At 37.0% G+C, this 23,445-nt stretch overlaps 1 protein-coding gene across 6 annotated transcripts in view; it reads right to left on the bottom strand.

Annotated features, from left to right (window-relative positions):
* BTRC (beta-transducin repeat containing E3 ubiquitin protein ligase) overlaps positions 1-23,445 on the bottom strand; it is a 161,124-nt gene that overhangs the window by 15,554 nt on the left and 122,125 nt on the right. For all 6 annotated transcript variants that reach the window (XM_014837639.3, XM_014837644.3, XM_014837641.3 and 3 more), the window contains 7 exons: positions 12,582-12,813; positions 8,905-9,091; positions 4,339-4,435; positions 3,530-3,667; positions 2,919-3,037; positions 1,009-1,258; positions 480-598 (listed from right to left, as the gene is read on the bottom strand). In XM_014837639.3, coding sequence (XP_014693125.1) covers positions 480-598; positions 1,009-1,258; positions 2,919-3,037; positions 3,530-3,667; positions 4,339-4,435; positions 8,905-9,091; positions 12,582-12,813 — 1,142 coding nt within the window. The remainder of the gene's footprint in view (positions 1-479; positions 599-1,008; positions 1,259-2,918; positions 3,038-3,529; positions 3,668-4,338; positions 4,436-8,904; positions 9,092-12,581; positions 12,814-23,445) is intronic.

Consider the following 23,445-nt stretch of genomic DNA (forward strand, 5'->3'; position numbering starts at 1 on the left):
TTGTGGATTCTTCATAATTTCAGAGACTAGTTAACTCCCTGGCCAATTGTGTAATGCTAAGAAAACAAAATGCACAATTTCTAATAGGGAACAAATCTTTTTTCCCTTTTTTTAGAACAGTGGCAGAGAGAAATGGCCTTTAGCTATTTATTAGCAGTTTTCAACTGTAGACAGGAGAAATTTAAAGGGAGGGGCCTTCAACCTCCATCTACTTCTCTCTCTTGTCCACTTCCTCATTTAAGCAGTACCTTTTAAATAGGTCTATCTGGTGATAAAACTATTACAGGAAGGAAACACATCAACAAAAAGCTTTGCTGTGCTGCCTCTGCTTGGGGCAAACTTTTGACCTGTAAGAAGCTACAGAAAGGAAAAATGTTTATTATAAACATAATGCAGTTGAAGATTTGTTTGATCTGTGCACAAACAATGAATGGCAGGATAATACTGATCCCTTCTGGGCAAGGGCACCTGCTGCTCACCTGATAGTGTTGTCAGATGAACCACTCACGACCAGCCTGTCTCTGTACTGTAAACAGGCAATGCCGCGTTTGTGTCCATTTAAGGTCCTTACAAATTCACAAGTACTTGTGTTCCAGACCTGAAACAGAAAATAGCACTGAACGAATGGGGGAAGTCAACTTTTCAAACCAAACCAAATAAAAAACATGACAAGTTTGATTCATGGTAACATAAGGCTGATTTGTAGCTGGCCGCTATCACATGAGAATTCCTCAAATTGATTTAAGGTGTTAGCCTGGTCTTGTAGATACATTTTCTTTACCCTAAATTTACCTCTGCCCTTCTCACACTCACCATTATTTATAGGAATAAAATATCTAACCAAAACTATCACACAACTTGTCTCACTCATTACCTTTTTACACATAGACTAATATCTGAATTAAACATTAAGTTATTCTACAGTGATGTGTGAAATTGCCCTTGATCAGATGTTCATATGAACTCTCCTACTCTAAGTTAGGGACATACTGAAAAATGCCTTATTACCTTTATAGTCCTATCCCCAGATGCAGAAACAATGTACTTGTCATCAAAGTCTACAACATTGACGGCAGCTCGGTGTCCGACTAGCACCCTCCGGAGGGTGATATCAGTTGGGGAGGCCATATCCCATACAGCAATGGAACGGTCTTTGGAGCAGGTCACCATCATGCCATTATTGAAACGCAAGTGTAGAACTGCTTCACAATGGTGAATCAACGTGTTTAGCATTTCACCTGTATTTACATCCCACACCCTGAGACAAACAACATTAAGGTTATCTAAGATTTTGATAGTACTCATGCTACAATCTGTTACTGGTATTTGAGGATAGTGCTCCTCTCCCCTCCCACTTCATTTCCATAGTTAGTGTTATACCCTACTCTTCTTTTGCAGCTTTGAGGTTGAGATGAGGTAAAGAGTACTGATGGACATGGGGAAGTGGTAGATGGAGGGCTGGGCTGGGATGCTGCCAATCTGAAATCCTTGAGACATACTACTTGAAATCTGGGCAAGTTGTGGGGGATAGGAACGAGGCTGCAGTCACCATCACCTACTAATTGCGTCCAGATTTCAAGATTATTATAAAACTTCTGACATTCAATCTGATACCATTAATTGAATACATTTTTAACTGGGAATCTGACTAATAACAGCAGCATTAGTGTCCTACAGATAGCCCTCAGGAACAAGAACGGATATAGGCCAAGAAGCTTCTGTGACAGACTGACTTAGTACTGTGGATTTGAGCTTGATGACCCTGGATCTTAGATTTCACCACGCAGGTCAAGGCCCAAGATTACCTAGACTCTAAGTCTAAGGCCCTATTTCTGTGCTTTGAAGGCAGGTAGGAATCAAGAATAGCCATCCGATTGTGAATATGGGCTTCAGAGCACAGTGTGGGACTCTCAGATAGCTTGAGAATTTTGTATGATGATATATTTTATTTTGATTACTCTATTTTTGTATATTTACTTTAGTTTTTATAACACATTTTATTTCCTTTTCCAGTTTAAACCCCCCCTTTTAGAAAATAATTTTTTCCTTTAATCTTATAAACGATGTTAGCCTCTACAATGTTTCAACTACCTTGAGGCACTCCACAAGTACCAATAAATGTTAAATGTCAATAACTATAATAAGAACTGAGTTTGCTATGCCTTTAAGTCAAAAGACAAGAAACAGGAACAGCTTTTTCTATTCACAAAGGATAACCTGGAATGGTAAACATTTAACTTCAGAGAATCTAACATGCAGTTAACCGCCTTTTTTTTTCTATTTTTTTTTTTAAGTTACTTTTGATGCATTATGTTTGCTAAATCCTTTAGCTTAAGGCAAAATTCCTAACAGAGGTTTCCAGCAGTGCTGCTGGTACCCAGAACTCAAGCTACACTGGACTCCAGCAGCATAATGGCTGTGTCATCAAATCACTAACGCCTCTGGAAATTGAAGGCCCCTCCCTGAGTGAAGCTTGCAATTAAAAACTGCAGGGGCAGCAGGGGAGGGGCTGGCAAAGAGAAAGCATTGCTCACCTGTACACATTTTAAAGGAGATAATGCATGCCTGCACTACGGTTATAACCACCTGAAAGGAAGGCTTCGTTCCATTCATGTCATTCCCCTGTGAGGTGGTTTTTGTAAGGAATGCAAGGTTCACTAACTTTCTATAATGGATGATTCTCCCAAATTAAAACAGAATATGTAGTTTCTTAAATGTACAAAAACGTAAACTTACCTTAATCATGCCTAAATCAAGTTGTCTAGTTCTAGACTGACACAATGATGGGAATTTATTCTTTTTTAGTTACGAAGTTTCAGAGCTGTGTTCATGCAGAAATATACAAAATTACTATCTATGACAAAGAACAGAGCGGATCTGGTATTTCAGAGTTCAAAAGATCATTTGAAATTTTCTACCTGACCGTGGAATCCGATGATCCAGTTATGATCACCCTCTCGTCATACTGGAGACACAGGACAGAACCCGTGTGGCCTGTGAGAATTCGCTTGCATTCCAACGTGCTTTTATCCCAGATCTAGGATGACAAACAAGATCCTTTTGATCACTGTCATAATGGGGTGCTGCAGAGACTTGCTGGCTCTATTATGTGTTTGATTCCCCAAAAGAATCAAAGCCCAGAGTAGTGTGGAATGCATTCTTTTCTACAGGTATAGCTAAGCACCTATATATATGTGGTTTCAGTAGTAATGCAGACTTTATCCTTTTCATTGAGGAAAAGGAGTAACCTATAATTATGTGAGGGTGAAAAGAGTAATAGCCCATTCAGTGCACCTAAAGAAGAGAATTTAACCCTAGCACTATGCATTTGTATGTGCTTCTGGTGAGGGAGGGCAGGAGGAAAGCAGGTATCTGTCCTTTAAGGAAATGATTTTGGCTTTGGGACTGGAAACAATCTAAAACTTTCATTTTGTGGAAATAATGCTTAGAGTTTATGCTTTGGATTGCTTTTATGAAGGTGGTTAGCCTCGCTTATTCAGCTACCTTCTCACAATTGAACAGACCTCACCTTGATTGTGTTGTCTCGAAGGCCACTTACTATCTTCTGATCATCATACTGTAAACAGTAAACTCCTTTGCTTGTTTCACTTCGGCAGTGGATTCTCTGTAAACTGTGTCTTCCACATCTCCAATTAGATTCTATGGTCTGAGAAGGAATGGTAAAGAGACAGTAATTAGGAAAAGACCAGAACTAAACTCTTACCTGACTTTCATGGCAACCAATGACAAATGCTCAATGCTTCCCTCAATGCATATACAGAACTTAAGGCAAACTAAAAAAAAAGTTTTTAAAAGGCCACTATTTAAAATTGTAAAACATTTTTCCATTTGCAAAGTAATTAAAGATTTATTTCCTAGAACTCTCTTGCATATAACTTGTATAATTAAATAATAAATCTTGTGGAAAGAGACTGCTCACCAACAGAGGGCAAGCTATGAACCACATGAGGTATGTACTCAGAGCTCTTCTTACTATGTGGTGGCCATTTCTACCAGTGAACTTCCATGGAGGCTCAATTCAGAAGATATGTGAACTGTATATCAGCTTCTAAGTGTAACCTTAACAGTCTCACAGCTATTGTATGACGACATCACATGCCCTCTCTCTTGCTCATCTATCAGTAAACAATTTTTAAAAGCTTTAACATTTTTGCTTGGCAATTTACTACATTTTACCTAGCCTATTCACTTGTAAAGAAATTGATATTTAACCCACATCAATAAACCTTAATGGGTTTGCTGTAACAATGCTGGTATTGAAGAATGCTGATGTTTCTCTAGTATTTGGCAAATACCCAAATATACATAGATTCTTACCTCAATGTCTTGTATAATTTTAGGATAAAGTGCTCTATAAAAAGAGTTGGGAGGAGCATTCCCATCAGGAGGTTTGTTTTTGAATAAATAATGTCCCCTAAAAAAACAACAAATATTTCCCAATAAAAATCATAATACTGTACATTTACAAGGAGCTTCATCTCTCTTCAAAGTGTTTTCACAGTTACCGTTCCACGTAATCTCCCTAACTAGCTAGAGGAGGTGTGAAGTCAAGCCTGATTTCAGGAGTCCCACATCAAGGAGGAACTTTCTGGGCTGTAAGGAATTCAGTCAACACTGATTTGTTTTGGGTAAAACATGATGATTTCCATGTAGAACATCAGAGTATCAGGCCTTCAGGAATATTACAATGTCAATAGCCAAAGGAATATGTATAATCAGAATTCATCTACTTGTCTGTCACACTCCTGTACAGACAGACTCATTGGCCTTATCTTTTGAAAGTTTTGTTAGTGATGGTATCTACTACCTTTGAACTAGGTACATGCCCCACAGCCTTTTCACTGAGTAAAGCTGTGCCAGTGTCACTGGAGCCTAGCATCGTGGGCAGCAGGAATGCCTCTGTCATGGAGATCACTTTGTCTCGTCTTCATTTATGTGGAGGAAGGTGTGCTGGTGGCTCAGGCACCCAGGCTGCTGGTGATCAGTGTAGCTATGCTTTAAAAGGAGCAATTCAGTTCATTTCGACAGAAAACAAAGGCATCACAGGAGTGTCCAGCACCAGGTATGGAAGAAGATGAAAGGAAATGCCTAAGAGCACTGTGCTGTCAAGTCTAAGGCATGAAATTGACTTTCACAGGTGTGTTCCTGGCTACATACACACATACATGCATTTTACTGCCTTTCCTTGATTCCTGTGAGCAACATTTGTTAGCATCTCCTTCCTTATGACAGCACATCCCTGGAATACTCATATCCCAAGCTAGATCTTTGCTACAAAAAAAAATCAGTAAATGGCAATCACTTCCTGCTGGGTAAAAAATTTAATTCCTCATCCTGAAGTTAAGAACCCACCAAACACGGTGTGGAAGCTAGTAAACCCCACTATGGGTGTACTAACTGCTGTTCTCACTGGCACCGTGCCTTGCAAAGTGGAGACAGGCAGAAATGCCTCTGAGTGTAATACTGGCACCAGAGAAATCATGTTTTCTCTGGGCCAGTCATCCACTCCTCCCTCTATAGCTCCATTACAATATAATTAATTGTTTGATGTCTCCAGGAGCGCTTCTACCCTGCCCTCTTCCTATTATATACCTTGAAAATTAGTTGAAAAAATTTCCTATCAGGAAGGTAGCTGGTTCTGACTTCTGTGTTAATACAGAAAGGGAAATCTGCAATGGAGGAGCTAAAATAATAGTTTTTAAAAGGGGACTAATAGGAGCAAGAAACATGATACACTAACATAAAGAAAAGGCCGAACAAGACACATTATGAAATACTTCTAGCTTAAGAGATACACTTTGAACAATCTTATTCGATAAACACATTGCAGGCAAACAGCAGATTTTGAATGAAGAGATTCTAAATCTGGTTAATAATTATTAATAATTTCAACTTCAACATCCTTTAATGAGGTAGGAATCACTATATTGATTTTGCTGATAAAGAAATCAAATGTCGGGGAGGTTAAGTAACTTGCCCAAGGTCACACAGCTAGTGAGCAGACCTGGGATTTGAATCTAAGTCTGACTTCAGAGCCCTCACTCTTAACTACTTTATTGTCTCTCAGTGCCCACAATTCCTCAGATTCCTGTCTTCCTTTTAATCTCTGGCAACCTATACAGGCACTCCAGGATTTTCTTCGTATGCAATACAACTATCTCTACATCCTAAGGAAAGAGAAAGCATATACTTTTCTGATCTCATTTTCTATCCCACTGTATTTACCATGCCTTGGTAAAGAAGTATGTGAATTTCTTCAAATCAAAGGTACTATAAAAAGGGTAGCTAGATGTTGAGAACTGATTTCTCAGTATATATCTATGTTGTAAGTCAAAATCTTTTATGATGCAAGCTCTTTGACAACAGGGACCACTTGTATGTGAAATGCCTAGTACCTCTGAGAGCAAGAGTACATAATAAACGCTAAATACTAACTTCAGAATGTTATCATAAAACATGATCTGCTGATTAAGAAAATAGACTTTTCCCAAGTGGTCTTTTATCATACTTTTAGAGTAACCATTACTGAGCAGAGACAGCATATTCAGTATTATTCAAGAGTGAAAATGACAGAGTTCATGTCCTAGGGGCAGACTGTCAAATTCATCTAGATATAAACACAATAGCAGAGTGGAATTTAAACTCAAAGCGTTATTAGAAAACTGTATTTACTTGTTTATTTTTGGTTGGAGGAAATGTAAGAAACTTTCAATAATAGCATTTGTGGGAAAGTATAACAGAAAGACTTTATTGACACAGTAGGCTTAGTAAGACAACTTGAAAGAAGAAAATGAGAAACTGATCATACATTAAATTTTTTTTAAAAAGTGGCAGACGACAACCAACACAGGAAGACAGGCAACATGTAAAAAACAGAAGCAGCTACAGAAAGTCAAGGGGATACTGGAGGAGGTCTTGAGGAGTGGACAAATATTTGTAATTTCATGGGTCTGTATCAAGCTAAGATGACAAATGTGGCCAAAGACAAAGGAATATAGTCATAACTCTGAAGGATACTCAAAAGAACAGGAATGGGTTTCTTGGTTGAAGAGAGGGTAAAGAGTGATAATTAGTGCTGGATTCTGGATTATTTCTCAGCTATATTTTCATATACTGTTTAAAAAGATCAAAAAGCCATCTTTTCAATGATTTTATTTGTTTTTTTCTTTGTAACTAACATATCAGATCTTGCTGTTTAGTGCCTATCCTCAGCAAAATTGTGGAACCTATGTTTATCAATGGCATTTTCACATGCATCTGCCAAGATCTGACCATCTACTTCTTGTTCTCTCTGGCTTCAAAAAAAGACTTTGTAAAGTCTCAAGGTCTGATAACCGTTTCCTGTCATATACAGTCTAAAAGGGAACAAGGTGTATTTTAACAGGGAACAAAACCTTTACAGCTATAGGAACGAATCTCTGTCACTGAAATTTCAGATCAATTATCTGGAGGAGAGTTTCTTTTCTTTCCTTTTTTTCTCTACTTTTTTCCCCTGAGGGGTAGAGAAATATTTCTAGCTACCCTAAAACTTTCCCATGTAAGCAACTACCTTCTCTATTTCTAAGGCTGGTTCTGGCACACTTAGCAGGATGATAGACTTTGGACGCCACACAACTATGTAACTTACTTGCTTTTTTATACGATAGAGCTTATTTCCAAAGTATGAAGTAAGTTATGAAAGATAAGGTTTCTATCTTTCTATAAGTGAGAATAAGAAAAACACATTTGGAAAGGGGAAATAGAATAAGTTTCCATTTATGCAATTTTCATATAGCCAAAGAATTGCCTGGAATTTGCTTTCTTTAATTGAATTTGAGGGAAATCTTAAAGTCTTCCTAATAGCCAGAATGACAGAAATCTCTTGAAGCATTTGGTATAATATTTAGAGGTCATTATGTTAATTATATATTATTCATGAATTTCAAAGATACAGAAAAAGAAAGGGAGCCAACTATATTTTTATGAAAATTGCTAAGAAAAGTTGATCCTCCATTCTTCACTGTTTGGCATTTCTTTAACAATTGATAAACTTAATTGCTCAGGATTATCACTGAGCACATATATGCCTACTGGTGCATATCTATCAACTAAAGTACTTAATATGTCACGTTTATTTTATTTATGAAATATTCACACCTGACTTTCCTATAGTGACATTCTAGAGACATCCTCTGAGAGAAAATTATATATAGACGGCATCTTTCAGAAGTTCTAATGAAATGGTACCACTACGTTAAGAGAACAACAACAAAATTGGTGAATTCTCTTAGGCTGCTAACTATATAATGCCTTAAGGAATTCAGGATTAAGTAGTAAAATCTTGAAAAAGTAAATGTCTTATGAAGAAACAATGATTTATACTAAATTCCATTTTTCACTCTGATGGCTAGAGCTCTTATTCTACTTGGGCATAAAAATAATTTTGATTACAAAGATGATAAAACACCACAGATATGGGGTAAAGGTAAGAAATCTTTGGAAGGAGAAAAATAAGTATTTGTTCTGGATTTTTTTAGGGGAAAGCTGGATCTGATGGCTTCTGTGTGACTCAAAGTCATCCACTTGCCTTATAAATTGCCCATCGGCCCTTTTTCAGGATACCAATTTCTGGCCAGAGAACAGAATGCTTTAAACGGGAGGGCTGATCAGGTTTTCATTATTTTTTGCAAAGCAGTATTAATATATTATTTGCTATTTATGAGTGAGTGGTCAGAAGAAAAACTGCTGACTACATGAACAACTATTTTACACTTTTTGCTATAAACCAGCGCAAAATCACTGTATTAAACGATAAGCAGTCTCATTGGTTCCCAGAAATATTTCAGTAACTCTGAACAGCCAGGTCCTGAAGCCCTATAACAGTAAGAAAGTTAAAAGGCTCACCACCCTCTTCGTTCTGCCAGGCCTCTCCACAGAGAATCTGTCCTGACCATTCTCTCGATGAGCTTCTTCCATAACATGCCATCAGATGTCACTCGGTACCATTCCTTGCACACAAGTTCAGCAGCACATAGTGATTTGGCATCCAGGTATGACAGAATGTTCTCAGCAATGTGATCCAAACCTCGAGCTTTCAGTGGGGGGAGGAGGCAAAGAAAAAGAACATAGGTGATGGTGAATGATTTTTTACAAAAGGTCCTTTAAAACAGAACAGCATTTATTCTGCTATGAAGGCACATCACTGTCCCTAGTGTGCTCCAGTTTCTTTTTCAAACAGAGACTTGGGTAAAATGAGTGTCAATAATTTTTCCATAAGGTTACAGAAATGAACAATATTTTCCATCTTCCTTTAGATACGGAAGTTAAAGCTAACAACCAGCAAACCCCCCAAGACATTAAAAATAAAAAGGATTCCAGAAAACGATTCACATCTATCTATATGGATTTCAGCACTAGGGGATGTTCTATGGATGGCATCTCAAACTCTGTGATTCAGACTCCCCCCCCCCCCCCCCAAATCGCTATATTAGGTCCATTTCTCATTCCATTTCTATTACGGCTGCACTTCCAAAGCTGTTCAGTAAAAGAAATATCCTTTAAATGTACTGGGGGAGAGGCACTAAGTCAGAATGTGCTGGGTTATAGAATTTGGGGCATGCAGAAAGGAGAGAAGAAGGAAATACAGATTGGTATAGGAACATCCCAAGAGGAAAGACAGAGAAGTATGTTTAAGTTCAGGGATGAGTTTAATTTCAGATGTTTTAAAAAAAACTATATTTGAGAATAGTTGCTGCTATAAAACCTAAATGACAGTTAGCCAAAAATGAAAAAATCCAAGACCAATAGATAACGGTTAGAAATTCAGGGACTATTTCGTAGGATGCAGAAAGGAATAGAGTGGAAGTAGATCTTGGGCTGTATAAACTAGATAGGCTTCCCAAGTAAAATTCTCTACCACCCAGATCTGTACTGAGGCCTCAGAGGAATAGATCTTATAAAATAGGATGATTACACTAATAAACCTTTTGGCTGCTGTTCTAATTCACAAGTGAGACAAAACATTCAAAGTTATTTCTTTTTACAGGTTACATATCAGAGATATGCTAAAGACTTAAATAGTGCAGAGGGATTTCTTCATACTCTGACCTCCTTAGGCAAAAACTTAACAAATAGGAAAGAGAATACCACATTTCATTTTGTGCCCTTCTCCTGAATCATACAAAGACACATGTGGACAGCATTAACAACAAATGTGCTTAAACGGTATTCTAATTATACTGTATGGATATCAGTCACATTTTTCAGCAGATTTGGAAAAGAAAACATTAAATGGATCTTGTTTGGCTGGCATCACATGTTTATATTTAAGCATAAGCAGATGGAGGCATCCATCACCTAATTCTTATTAAAGGAACATGACCATAAGCCAATTAAAGATATAATAATTAGTTCTTCATGAAAAATAAGTGATGGTACAATTCCTGCATCTTTATATTGAGACTTTCTACACCATAAGAAGTTTCCAAAATGCATTCTTGTGTTTTTAATGGCTGCCATCAAATTGCTCCTAATCTTTCACTATGTCCCTATAATAAGTCTTTGGAAGTAATTTCACGTAACACTCCAAACAAAACCATTACATTAATGGATTACAGGCATTTTTTGAAGCAGTTTGGTTTACTGAATGTAGCCAGATGGTGTAGGTTTATAAGTTAAAATGGTCATAAAGCCTTAGACTGATGATTCAATATCTTATAAATTGGTCAGCAGATACACATCAGGGATCGGTATTAGGCAAAGGATACACAGGTCTAATCAACTCCTATTCAATTCTTAGTGGTATATGCTTGAGATAGTAGCATGTCTCGGTGACTGGGGAGAGCACAATAATGAGGTACACAAAGATTGTTCGCACAAAGAAAACTGTTGTCTATGGCTAAAACAAAATCCAATCAGTGAAGAGGGGGCAGAAGTCTACTCTACTTAACAAAAGATATACTTACAAATTCAGTTTTAAACTAAGATATAAATAGGCATTTATTTTGTCTTAAAGGGTAATTAAAATTCCAATTTTGGAAGAAGAAATTTTTAAAAAAGATATAATTGGCAAAGATTGAACAAAGTGGTAATATGCAGTTTCGGGGAGGGTATAAGTTGGTATTTTTTTTAAAGGACAGTTTAGAACATGTATTAAAAGCCTCAAAAATGTTTATAATTCATTAATACAGGAATCCCACTTCTGGCATTTTTTCCTAGGATGCCCAAAAGATTTATGAATAAGAATGTCTACCATAGTGTAGTTTATAACAGGAAAAACATTTTAAACTACCTAAATGTTCAATAAAGAACACAGTAAGAACAAATACGTTATAAACACTTATGATCCCAGCTTTAGAGGGAAATATACACATCTAGAAAAAATAGGAAGGCTACATGCCAAAATAGCAAATTAGTAGTTCTCTCTGAATGGTAGGGTTCTGGGAAATTTTATTTTTATATTTTAAACTTTTTAAAATTTTCTAAGCTTCCTATAACTTCTATAAACAGGAAACAACAAACAAAAAATAAAAACAAGATATATTTTAGAGACTCACTCATCTTTGTACTATTTTTTTCTTTTCTTTCTTTCTTTATTTTTGAGGACGATTAGCCCTGAGCTAACTGCTGCCAATCCTCCTCTTTTCCCTGAGGAAGACTTGCCCTGAGCTAACATCCATGCCCATCTTCCTCCACTTTATATGTAGGATGCCTACCATGGCATGGCATGCCAAGCGGTGCCATGTCCGCACCTGGGATCCAAACCAGCGAACCCCAGGCCACCGAGAATCGGAACATGTGAACTTAACTGCTGCACCACTGGGCCGGCCCCCTATTTTTTCTTTTAAAATTAGTTTTTGACAGATGAGAACCTTATATTTCACTAAGAGAACATTTTCCCCAAATTCTGATGCCTATGGAGTGTCCTAGATCACCATCGAACATTCAGTGAAACAACCACAGCACCTTCCAAAAAAAGTATTTTGAGTGTGTGTGTGTATATATGTGTGTGTGTGTGTGTTATATTTAAATATACATTTTAAGAAATATATATTTTTACATATATAGTTTACAATAGCTATTTGGTTACTGAGTACAGTGAAATTGTGAAGCCTGGAACTTACATATTTAATGTTACAAGGCTCCTGAGATATCTTTCTTTCTAAAATACTCAATTAAAAATGTTTCTTATTGATTCCTACAATTTAAATATTCTGTTGATAAATTTCCTTAGAAATCCAAATCCAAGTACATAAGTGAACATATTTTGAAACATTATAAAAGACATACCTCAAATCAGATAATGTTTCAGAAAAGATTTTATTTGGACCTATGTGTGGGTGAAAATAGGGTGAGTAGAAGGGCATGAGATAGGGAGAAGGCAGGGAAAAGAGAAGCCTCTTTCCAGAGTTTGATTTTTTGTATTTATACCCCAAGAAGGTACAATTAAAGGACTCAGTTTGTAAAAATCAAGCCAATAAAGACTTTTAAAAAGAGAGATGTATACCTGAAAATCCACTACCATTACCATTGTAACATATCTTCCAGGCAAATTAATGGCTCACAAACACCCATAGACATACCTGGCAGAGCAGTTATGAAGTCCCTCTGCAACATAGGTTTAAGATACGAGTTTATGTGCCCATGTTGGTAATGACACATTTGGGATATAAGATGTTCCACAAATTCCACTTGATCGGACTCTGACCACTGCTCAAAATATTTGACACACAGTTCCTTTTCCTTCTCATAGCTTGCTGAGAGTTTCCGTTGCTTGGGCACAATCATACTGGAAGTGCCATTGGTAAGTTTTGTCTGTAGAAGCAGTGCATTAAAAGAAAGATATAACAATAAGTATTAAAAATGAGGGAAATATATAATTTTCTAGTCTAGCATGTTATGTTAGGTCCATATGATGGAGCTCACTCTGTTACTCTATTAGTAATTGGATGTTTGTGAACAGCAATCACATGGAAAGCCACAGAAATATCACAGTAAGTAACTGGTATTACCAATATTCCTGGTAAATCAGGAATATTGCCAGATGATTAGGCATCTATTTCCATAAGTTCACAGGAAGACATTATTTGGAGATATACTGATGAAGGCTGAAAGTATGTTAAGTTATTATCACTAGCAAGCAAAAAAGTTAATTTGCTTTTTCTTACATACACCAGTTACTGGACACTCACACAATTACTTACACACAACTTATTTTTTAACAGTCAAATAAGAAATCCTCCATGCAAAGAGAGGCCAATGAATAATTTGAGACTTGGTACCTTTGGTAACATTTATATGCTCAATCTACCCTTTTCCTTCCAAAAAAAATCCCATCTCTGCTGTCATCAAAATTACATGCCATAAGTCTTTTTAATTAATTGGTTCATTCAATAAACATTAATTGAGCATCTACAATATACCAAACACTGCCCTAGGTACTAGAAATACAACACTGAACAAAAATAACAGTCTCTATTATCAGGAACTTATGTTCTAGTGTGTATAGCAAGTTAAAAACATAACCAAATAGAAAATATATAGTACAGATAGTGCTATGAAGAAAAATAAAGCAGGATAAGGAGATAGAAAAAAGTGTATATTATTGTAGTAGGCAAAACTCTAAGATGATTCCCCCAAGATTCTTGGCCTCTGGTGCACAAACATCTTCTCAGTTATTTAAACAAATATTTAGGCACGGCGATGATTTAATTAAGGTCCCAAATCAGTTGACTTTAAGATAGGGAGCTTACTGTGGTGGGTCTGACCTAAACAAATGAGCCCTTTAAAAGCTGAGAGTTTTCTCCAGTTGGTTGCAGAAGAGGAAGGGGATGGTGTGGCAAGGAATGTCGTCAGCCTCTAAGAGCTGAGAGCAGCTCCCTGATGACAGCCAGCAAGGAAATGGGGACCTCAGTCCTACAAATGCAAGGAACTGAATTCTGCCAACTTCCCCCAGAGCCTCCAGATGAGAATTCAGTTCAGCCAACACCTTGATTTCAGCCTTATGACACTCTGAGCAGAGGACCCAGCCATGCTCTGCCAGACTTCCCACCTAGAGAACTGTGAACTAATGAATGGGTATTATTTTAACTTGCGAAGTTTGTGGTGATTTGTTATGCAGCAATTGGAAAAAAAAGACTAATATAGTTATTTAAGTCTAAAGCGTCAAAGACAGTTTGTCTAAAGAGATGACATTTGAACTGAGACATGAAGGAAATGAGGGAACTAGACATTTTGTTATACGAGGGAAGAATGGTCTAGGCAATGGGCATTTTGAGGCAAAGGTCCTGGGTAAGAGTCTGTCTGGCACCAAGTCAGCAAGGAGAAATAAAGTTGGAGAAGTAGTCCAAGCCAGATCATCCAGGTCATTTAGGTAGTGGTAGCTAATCTCCAAAGGTGGCTCCAAACAATTCCATCCCTCCCTGAACATGAATGCCGTTCCACCCACCAAGAGGTGGAGTTTGTCCTAGCCTTTAAATCTGGGCTTTGATTAACAGAATGTGGAGAAAGTGACATTCTGGGACTTCTGAGCTTAAGCAGCTTCTGCTTACTCCTTCGAGCCTTGAGCTACCACATAAGAAATTCAGGCTACCCTTCTGGAGAAGGAAGTCTGGAGGATGAGAAGCTATGCAGAGAGAGGTCTCATGCAGAAGCACCTAAAAAGCCTGAGAGTGACATGATCTGACACCTTTTAAGAAGATCACTGCTGTGTAGACAATACATTGTAGGGGAGATAAATGGAAATAAAGAGACTAATTAAGAGACTACTTCACAGTAGTCCATGGAAGAGACAACAATCTTTTGGACTAGAGTGGTTGCTGTAGAGGTGGTGAGAAATAACTGGGATTCAATGCATATTTTGAAAACAGATCCAACTGAAATTGCTGATGGACTGGATATGGGGTATGAGGAAAAAAAGGAGACAAGGAGTCAGGTTTGATTCTGGGGAATACTCAGAGAAGACTCAGAAATGAACTAAAACGTTTACTACTCTGAAGAAAGCTGGTTTTCTTTAGAGGATAACCACAAAGTGGTATAACTAGGTACTTTTCAAAGTAATTTGAGGGATCTTTGGCATTTTTGCCTGAGGCAATCCCAATTTGGCAGAGAGACCCATGTTACTATGGAGGTTCATACCTGTTGAGACATACTGAATGTGCCATAAAACTGTATCAAATTTGGATAATCAGCTTCTGCTATTTAAGGCACACACTTCCCTTAATTTCTACATGTTAAATCCTACATGCGGGCCTTTTTACAAATGATTCCTGATACACAGCTGAATGCACATTTTTAAGAATGGTATTAGCCATTCTATTTACACAGAAAGAGCTGACACCTGTAAACAGCAAGCCGTGGTGTACAGAGTTGGACGTTTTCTAGCATAAACGCCACTGTTGTCTATGATATAGACTAAAAATGATTAATATGAACCTTGTTAAACACAGGCTTTGGGAGACCTTAGGGCTGCTTTTTGTGTAGGTTATTTGTTTGCATCTCAGAAATCAAGAAACACGGAGTAAGATTTAGAAAGCTAACAAATAGGTGGGTTTACAAGCTTGCCCAAATGCCACATCTCATCCCAATAACCAAAACCTCCCAGTCCATCATCTTTTACATATATGTCCTTTGTCTTTTAAAAGTTAGAAATGGACCTGAATTGGATGCTACCCAGAGTACTGTTTTCTGGCTAAAGACCAGAAATGCCAGTAACGGGGAACAATAATCAGCAAGGTAATGAAATTATTCTGTTTATACCTTAAACAAACCAGATATATCCATAATCGTGGGGAGTCATGCTTTGGTCAGTGGCTATCAGACTATAGACAAAAGTGCCTAAGGATTTCACAAGTTTGGTTAACCCACTGCAGGAGCTAAAATTCAGTCAAGACTTTCTTATACTGTCAATGATCAAATCATAAATGGGACCTAAACATTTGGCTAGTAGAAATGAAGTATAAACTGAGAGGTCATATATTTACCAACTGTCTGGGCTATTCTAGTTGGTACTAGATTTTAGTCACCACCCCTCAAAGCAGAATATTTCCTTGTGAGATAGAAAGACACATACCTCAGATCCATCATCACTTCAAATGAGTTACTCTTAACTACTACACACCACACCGTATTGTTTTAATAGCCCTGGCCCTAGAGTAGAAAGACCTGGTTTCAAATTCTACCTCCTCAACTTACCAACTGCGTGACGTGGAATAAATAACTTGATATTTTCTGAGTCTCTGTTTCCCTCATCTGTAAAATGGGGATAATTATAAAATGTATTCCATTTGGTTTTTGTGAGGATCAAATAAAATAATCAAAGAAAAGCATGCTTAGCTCACCACCTGGCACACTGTAAAGTGCTCAATAAATCAACATATTTAATGAACTTATGACACTGCTGGAGTTGGACCTTCCCTCTCTTTTTGAAAATACATCCTTCTTTCTCACTAAGTACTATATATATAGATATTGTTTTTCTATTTTAATTTTCTATTTTAATTTTTGAAGTATAATATACATAAAAATGCATAATCTTATGTTTACAGCTTGATGAACTCTCCCAAGGTGAGCACACCCATGTAACCAGCACCCAGATCAAGAAACAGATTATCACCAGCCTCAAAAGCCCTGACTTGTGCTCCTTTTTTTGGGTCACCAGCACCCCTAAGGGTGACCACCATACTCATTACATTTTTTTTTGAAATATATTTAAAAAAATCTGTCTGCCTAGAAAATTTACAGTAGCATTAAAAAAACCATAACACTTGGGAACAAATTTAACAACAAATGTGTAATACTTATAAACTGAAAACCACAAAACATTGCTGAGGGAAATTTAAGAAGACTTTAAAAAATGGAGAGATATATTATGTTCACAAATTGGACTCAATATTGTTAAGATGTTTATTCTTTCCAATTGATCTATACAGTCAATGCAATATAAGTAAAAATCCCAGCAGGCAAATTGATAAGATGATTCTAAAATTTGTACAGAAATGCAAAGGACCTACACTTTAGCCAAAACAATCTTGAAAAATAAAAACAAAGATGGAGGACTCACACCACTGAATTTCAAGACTTATAAAAAAGCAACAGTAAAGATAGTGTGGCTCTGATGTAAAGACAAACATATAGATCAATGGAACAGAATAGACAGTCCACAAATAGACTCACATACGGCCAGTTAAGTTTTGAGAAAGGTGTCAAGATAATTCAATAGGGAAAGGATAGTCTTTTCAACAAATGATGTCGAAACAACTGGATATTTACATAGAAAAAACGAACTTTGTTCTTTACTTGAGACTATATACAAAAATTAATGTAAGTAGATTCTGGATTTACATGTAGGAGCTAAAGCAGAATTTCTAGAAGAAAATATATGAGAAAATCTTGGTGCGCTTGGGATAGGCAAACACTTCATAGATAGAGCACAAATGCACCAAAAAAGTACAAACTTTCTTTTTTTTTAAAGAAAAAAATAGATAAATTGGCATGTGGCAAAATTTTAAACTTCTGGTTTCCAAAAGAAATAGTTAAGAAAATAAAAATACAAACAGCAAGCTTGGAGGAAATATTTGCAATATATGTATTTGACAAAGGACTTGTATCTAAAATATATAAAGAACTCTTAGAACTTGGTAATAAGAAAATAACTTTTTTTTTAGTGGGCAAAAGATTTAAACAGACACTTCAGAAAAAAAGATCTATGGATGCCAATAAACACGTGAAAAGATGTTCAACATCATTAGTTACCAGGAAAATGCAAATTAAAATCACGAGATACTACTATACATTTACTAGAGAGGCTAAAATTAAAAAGACTAATGATACCAAGTATTGGCAAGAATGAGGAGCAACTGGGTCTCTCATACGTTGCTGGCAGTGTTTAATGGTACAACCACTTTAGAAAACAGGTTGACGGCTTCTTATTAAGTTAAACATAAACTTACCATATGACCCAGGAATTCTACTCTTACGTATTTACTGCCACCCACCCCTCTCCACACGCAATGAAAACATTTCCACACAAAAGCCCTTTGGTGCCCATCTAGAGTTGAACTGATAAACAAATTGTGATATATCCGTACAATGGAATAGTACTTAGCAATAAAAGGAATGAACTACAGATACACAGAATGACAAGGATGAATTTCAAAAACATGCTGAATGAAAGAAGGTAGGAACAAAAGGGTATATACTTTATGATTCTACTTACATGAAATTCTAGGAACAACGAATCTAATTTATAATTGTAAAAACAGATCAGTGGTTCCTCAGGACTGGATGTGGGGTGGGAGTGACTGAGTAAAGGCACAAGGAAAGTTTTTGGGGCAATGAAAATGTTCTATAGCTTGGTAGTTACACAGGTGTATATATTTGTCAAATTTATTGAACTGTATACTTAAAATGGGTGTATTTTACTGTATGTAAATTATCTTAATAAAACGGATTTTAAAAGCTTCTAAGGATAGACTGTTCCTAAGGATAAATGCCTCTATAATATTAATTTCATTTGTAATTAAGATATTACATTTGTAGAGAACTCTGGAAATAAAGGGCTTCATTATCAAATCTCTTCTATCATTCTCCCATACAGATTTATCTACTAATGTCTAAAGTAAATGCAGCAAAATTTCAATTTGAGAACCTTTGAAAATCCACAAGGGTACAGTGAAAAAGTTCAATTATTAAAAAATCAAAAGGTTGTATATTAGAGTGTATGGGAGAGAGGGTAACTGTTACCGGTAGCAATAGAATTGATTTGGCTTTCCCAACAAAAGCCTGATGACTCAACCACTACTGCTTAAATGTCTAGGAAAGCTGACAAACCACCTCAGTTTAATGGTAACACTAACTTTCTGCCACCCCTGCACATCTCCTCTTCTGCTTTTCTGTTTACAATGAACAGTTATCTCCAGAAAAGAAAGAAAGAAAGAAGCTGCCAGGTGACAAGCATGCAAAATGAAAGGACTTAAGTATTTATATGACTGTCTTCAGCTTGGTCCTCAAAGGCTAAGGGCTAACATTTTTCCCCTCTGAAAACATATTATATGTACCACTTTCAAAATTACCATGAATTTCTCTAAAGCTGCTGCCTGGGCGAGGAGGGAAAAACATATAGTTGCAGACACCAACTAGCCTGACCACCACCACTGCAATATTAAGTGTGCTGACTTTGCTAACTGTATTGTGTACAGGTTGGAAGATATAGTATGGACTGGTTGAACTTGATGGTGAAAGGACAAATGTTTCTAGTTGGCATGCAAACCCTGCTTTAACCACAAGGAAGGGTGTGGTAAGTAGAGGGAAAAAAGTTTCAGACATAGGACACCATTTGGAATTGGGGGTGCAAGGACTAAATGAAGAGAGTGATATTTATGACTACAGAGATGCAAACGATATTTAACGGTTCTGTTTGGCCTCAAGAAGGGCTCTGTGGAAAGACTGGCATTGAAACTCATGGTAGGGGAAAGGGGACATAATGATTAAGATGATAAACGAATGTAAGAATAAAATGGGCAAGGGTTGTGCTGGAGATAAGGCTGTAGCCTAGGAGGGATAGGACAAGAATTTTGGTCAGAACTCTAGAGTTATCAATCAACCAACAACCATTTATTGAGTGACTACCTGTGCCGGGTACTTTTCTAGCTGTCAGGGAAACTGTGGCGAACAGGCACACAAAGTTTCTTTACCTTCTTTGGGAAGGAGTAGAGGGAGAATATATAAAAAACATGTTAATTTCAGAAACCAATAAGTATTGTGAAGAAAACAAAATAAGGTAACATAAAATAGGGAGTGAATAGTACAGCCTACTTTAACTAAGGTGGTCATGAAATGACAATGAAGGGGGTAACATCTGAGCTGAGATCTGAATGATGAGAATGAATCAGTCTTTTGAAGATCTGAGGGAAAAGCCTTCCAGACAGAAGAAAGGAGCAAGTCAAAGGTGTGTTCAAGTGAAAGAAGGTTAGTATGGCTAGAGAGGAATGAATGAGGGGGAAAGTGTTGGGAAATGAGGTTAGTGAGGTGGCCTGGAGTCACATCATCTAAGGCTTTCTGTGTCACAGTGAGGAGTTTGGATTTTATCCCAAGTATAAAGGAGAGCCCCTGGAGGTTTTGAAGTAAAGTATGACATCATCTGATTTATGCTTCAGAAATATTTACACTAGCTGCCACATACAGCATGGAGGGGATAATGAGGGCAAGTTGCAAGAGCAGAGGAAGGAAGATCAATTAGAAGTCTGATAAAATAATCCAGGCAAGAAGTGATCATGGCTAAAATTAGAAGAGGCAGATTAAGAAATGCTTAGAAGAAAGGTATTTTACCCTCACAAGAGAGGAAGGAGGGGGAAAGGGCCTTTTGAGAATTATAAGTCTGGGTTATAACACACATTTATTTCAGTATAATGATCTACTTCTTCACTAGGGCTGATCTTTCAAATATTTAATCCGATACATTAACCTGGATGGGGATAGAACCAGGGTTCTTGGTCCTGTGGTCAGGAGAAACAAGGTAAAATACGTAAGAGCTCTGGGGGCGAAAGGGAGGATTTTTTAGAGGTCTACACTATAGTCTCTATTGGCTGCTGCCAGGCTTTAGTTAAATAAGAATCCAAAAACATTGATTTTAAGGTTATTTTTCATATTGTTTTTCCTTGATTTCTTGGTAAAAATCTCTCTTAAAAAAAGTCAACATTGTCTTGGTTGAATTAAGAGGAAATGGTATTGTATACATTTTGATTCGGACTGAGATATAAGTAAGCACTCCTAGGGATGGAGATGCTGACAGCAGGGAGGTCCAGAACAGCTCTGGAACTCCCAAAGAGCTAGGGCAGAAAAGAAAAAAGAACAGAAGGGATACAGCTCATTGGCACTTGGGCATCTTTTAACAAAAGAATTTCAGAGAAACTGAAAAGAATCTGGCCATAAATTGAACATCCAGAGTAAAACGTAATGAATGGTCAAAAGTGGGATCATAACTTTTAACATTCCAGTTTTCAGTTAACCTTTATAACTTTCAGTGACCAAAGCAGTCCATTATTTTGTGGGGTGAGGGTGCAAATGAGAAGAAAATGGTGGCTGTACGTATAGAATGGGACGTATATTTCAAAAGAAGTAAACACCACACTTCTCAGTAGGATTATTGCATTAATATTTTAACAGCTTCTACTAAATATGATTACATATTAGGTGAACTCATAAATATGTCAGATCTGATTAGTGAACGTGGGAGACAGGAAGGGGCAGATTTGTCAGCAGAAGGAAAGTACACATTATGAATCTGTTTTCTAATAACCAACAAGAAAAAGCTTACAATCACTTCAATTCTTTTAAATAAAACTCACTAGGAAATAAACTGACAAACGTCCCAGTATGTATGGTTATTTAAAGACTGGACACTTGCCAATCTTTCTTTCTACTTACTAATTATTGGGAAAGACATATTAAAAATTCACCCAAATCAAAAGAAAGCCATTTTGATTATTTCCATATTTTTGAGGTAGTTAAAGGGATAGGATAATCACTTGACATTTTCAGGTTTCAAAACTGGGGCTCTTGTCTCTGTAGTGAGTTCCCTCATGCAACTTTATAGCTTCCAGGGCCATAGGTTCTTTTGTTCCAAACCAAGAAACTCACAGCAGTTTAATTTACTGCTGCATTATTATAGCTACTAACTATACACACCTCCAAGGCTGGTAAATCCACTGATGTAGACAGTGCCACCTTAAAAGGATTTTTGGATGGGTCTTAGTGATGGGGGAAAAAAAAAAGGACATAATGTTTAATTATAAGAAATGACTGAAATAGGCACAGACATACCCTGGGTGCCTCTGCACTGCAGCAAGCTCTAAACTTGTTATCGTTAATGGTTTAAATTTCACTGTGCTAATCATTTCAGGACACAAGCCTTTCTTGATAATCTAATGAATTATTCCAACATCCTTCAGCAAAAAAAAAAATCCTCCATGACAGCACTAATTACAAGACGTTTTCCCAGTGCTTATGTAAAATATGACAGAGCAGCAGCTTAGGGAATTGCAGAAAACTGCTTCTAATTTCCACTGAGAAACTGACAAACACCTCTCTTTCATCTCTCCCAGCTCTCAAGTAAGATTTAACTTTCTCATTTAGTTAATTACCGAGTGAGGATCATCATTTCCCCGGATCGGAGCGGCACAGAGCCTTTATCGTGTTAACTTGTGAACTTGATCGATGGCTGCTGCTAAAACTTAATAACTTCACCCCCTGGCAAATTGTAAGATAAATATAATAGGAGAAACTCTGACAGTAAAAACCTGCCAGAAATGAGCGCTGTGTTTATGTTTCTTCGCAGGCAGCAAAAAAACAACCGACAGCTTATTACTGGTTGCGTGTTACTTATATTTAAAAGACTCCAGGCAGTTAACTTTCTACGTACTGTTAAAACTTTGCTCACAACATGGGAAAAAATGGGAAAAAGCATCAGTGATGCAGACCTGGGGAAGTGTGGGAAGAAGGAAAAAAATGTGAGGGGAAAAAAAGGGCAAAGCAAAGGAACAAACATATTGTGTAAAGTCTTTTAAAATGTCATGTTTATCAAATAAAATGCCCAACCAGCATAAATAGACATAAAATCTTTAAAAACAAAAAAGAATTCTGAATTTCCAAGATACTATATGAACTATATCTAGGAGCAAAGCAAGAGAATTTTGCTCAAACTTTTTCAATGACCATAAGTCCATGCCTGAAGAATTCAATTACCTGTAGAATTCCTAGATCTCTTTTAAAAAACCCCTGCAGCTAGAAAACCATTCACTAACCACACCATTTAACCCTTTCTGAAACTAGTACATTATAGCTAGGAAATGCATAACTTTGTCTAGAATAGTTCCTCTAGTCTTATATTCACCTTCCACACCTAGGCTAGCCAACTGAGAAGGAAATAGTCTGAAACTTTTTCTTTTGGTCAAACTTCAATCTGAACTTGGAATTTTAACATGTAACCTAGTACAGCATGAATTTTATGCCTTTTATAACCAACAGTACCAAGGACAACAGACAAGGTATAGAAGTGAGGTATAACAGTAACAGAATGGCTGCTCACTAATGCCAGCCCACCAACCCTCAAGACTGATAACAGGGCTGAAAACAAATCTGTATATAAATTGCCAAGTCTGTCACACTCACCTCCCTCATAGTATAGAAACATTACAAAAAGCAAAATATGAACTAAATTTTGGGGAGGGTAGAGAAAGGCAAAAAAGGTCTTGTAGGGCAGTGTTTAAGCCTAACTTATATTTAACTGTATTTAACATCCATTATGCGCTATAATTGTGCCAACAGCTGAGGGCTTCATGCTGGAGTCCCAGGGGCCACCATTTTGAAAGTTGAAAGGATTCGGAAACTGAACATCAAAATGGCAAACCAAATTCATATTCACTAGAGGAGCAAATCTGATTCCTCATT

This window comes from Equus asinus, chromosome 2 (assembly GCF_041296235.1).
Source record: "Equus asinus isolate D_3611 breed Donkey chromosome 2, EquAss-T2T_v2, whole genome shotgun sequence".
Lineage (NCBI taxonomy): Eukaryota > Metazoa > Chordata > Mammalia > Perissodactyla > Equidae > Equus > Equus asinus.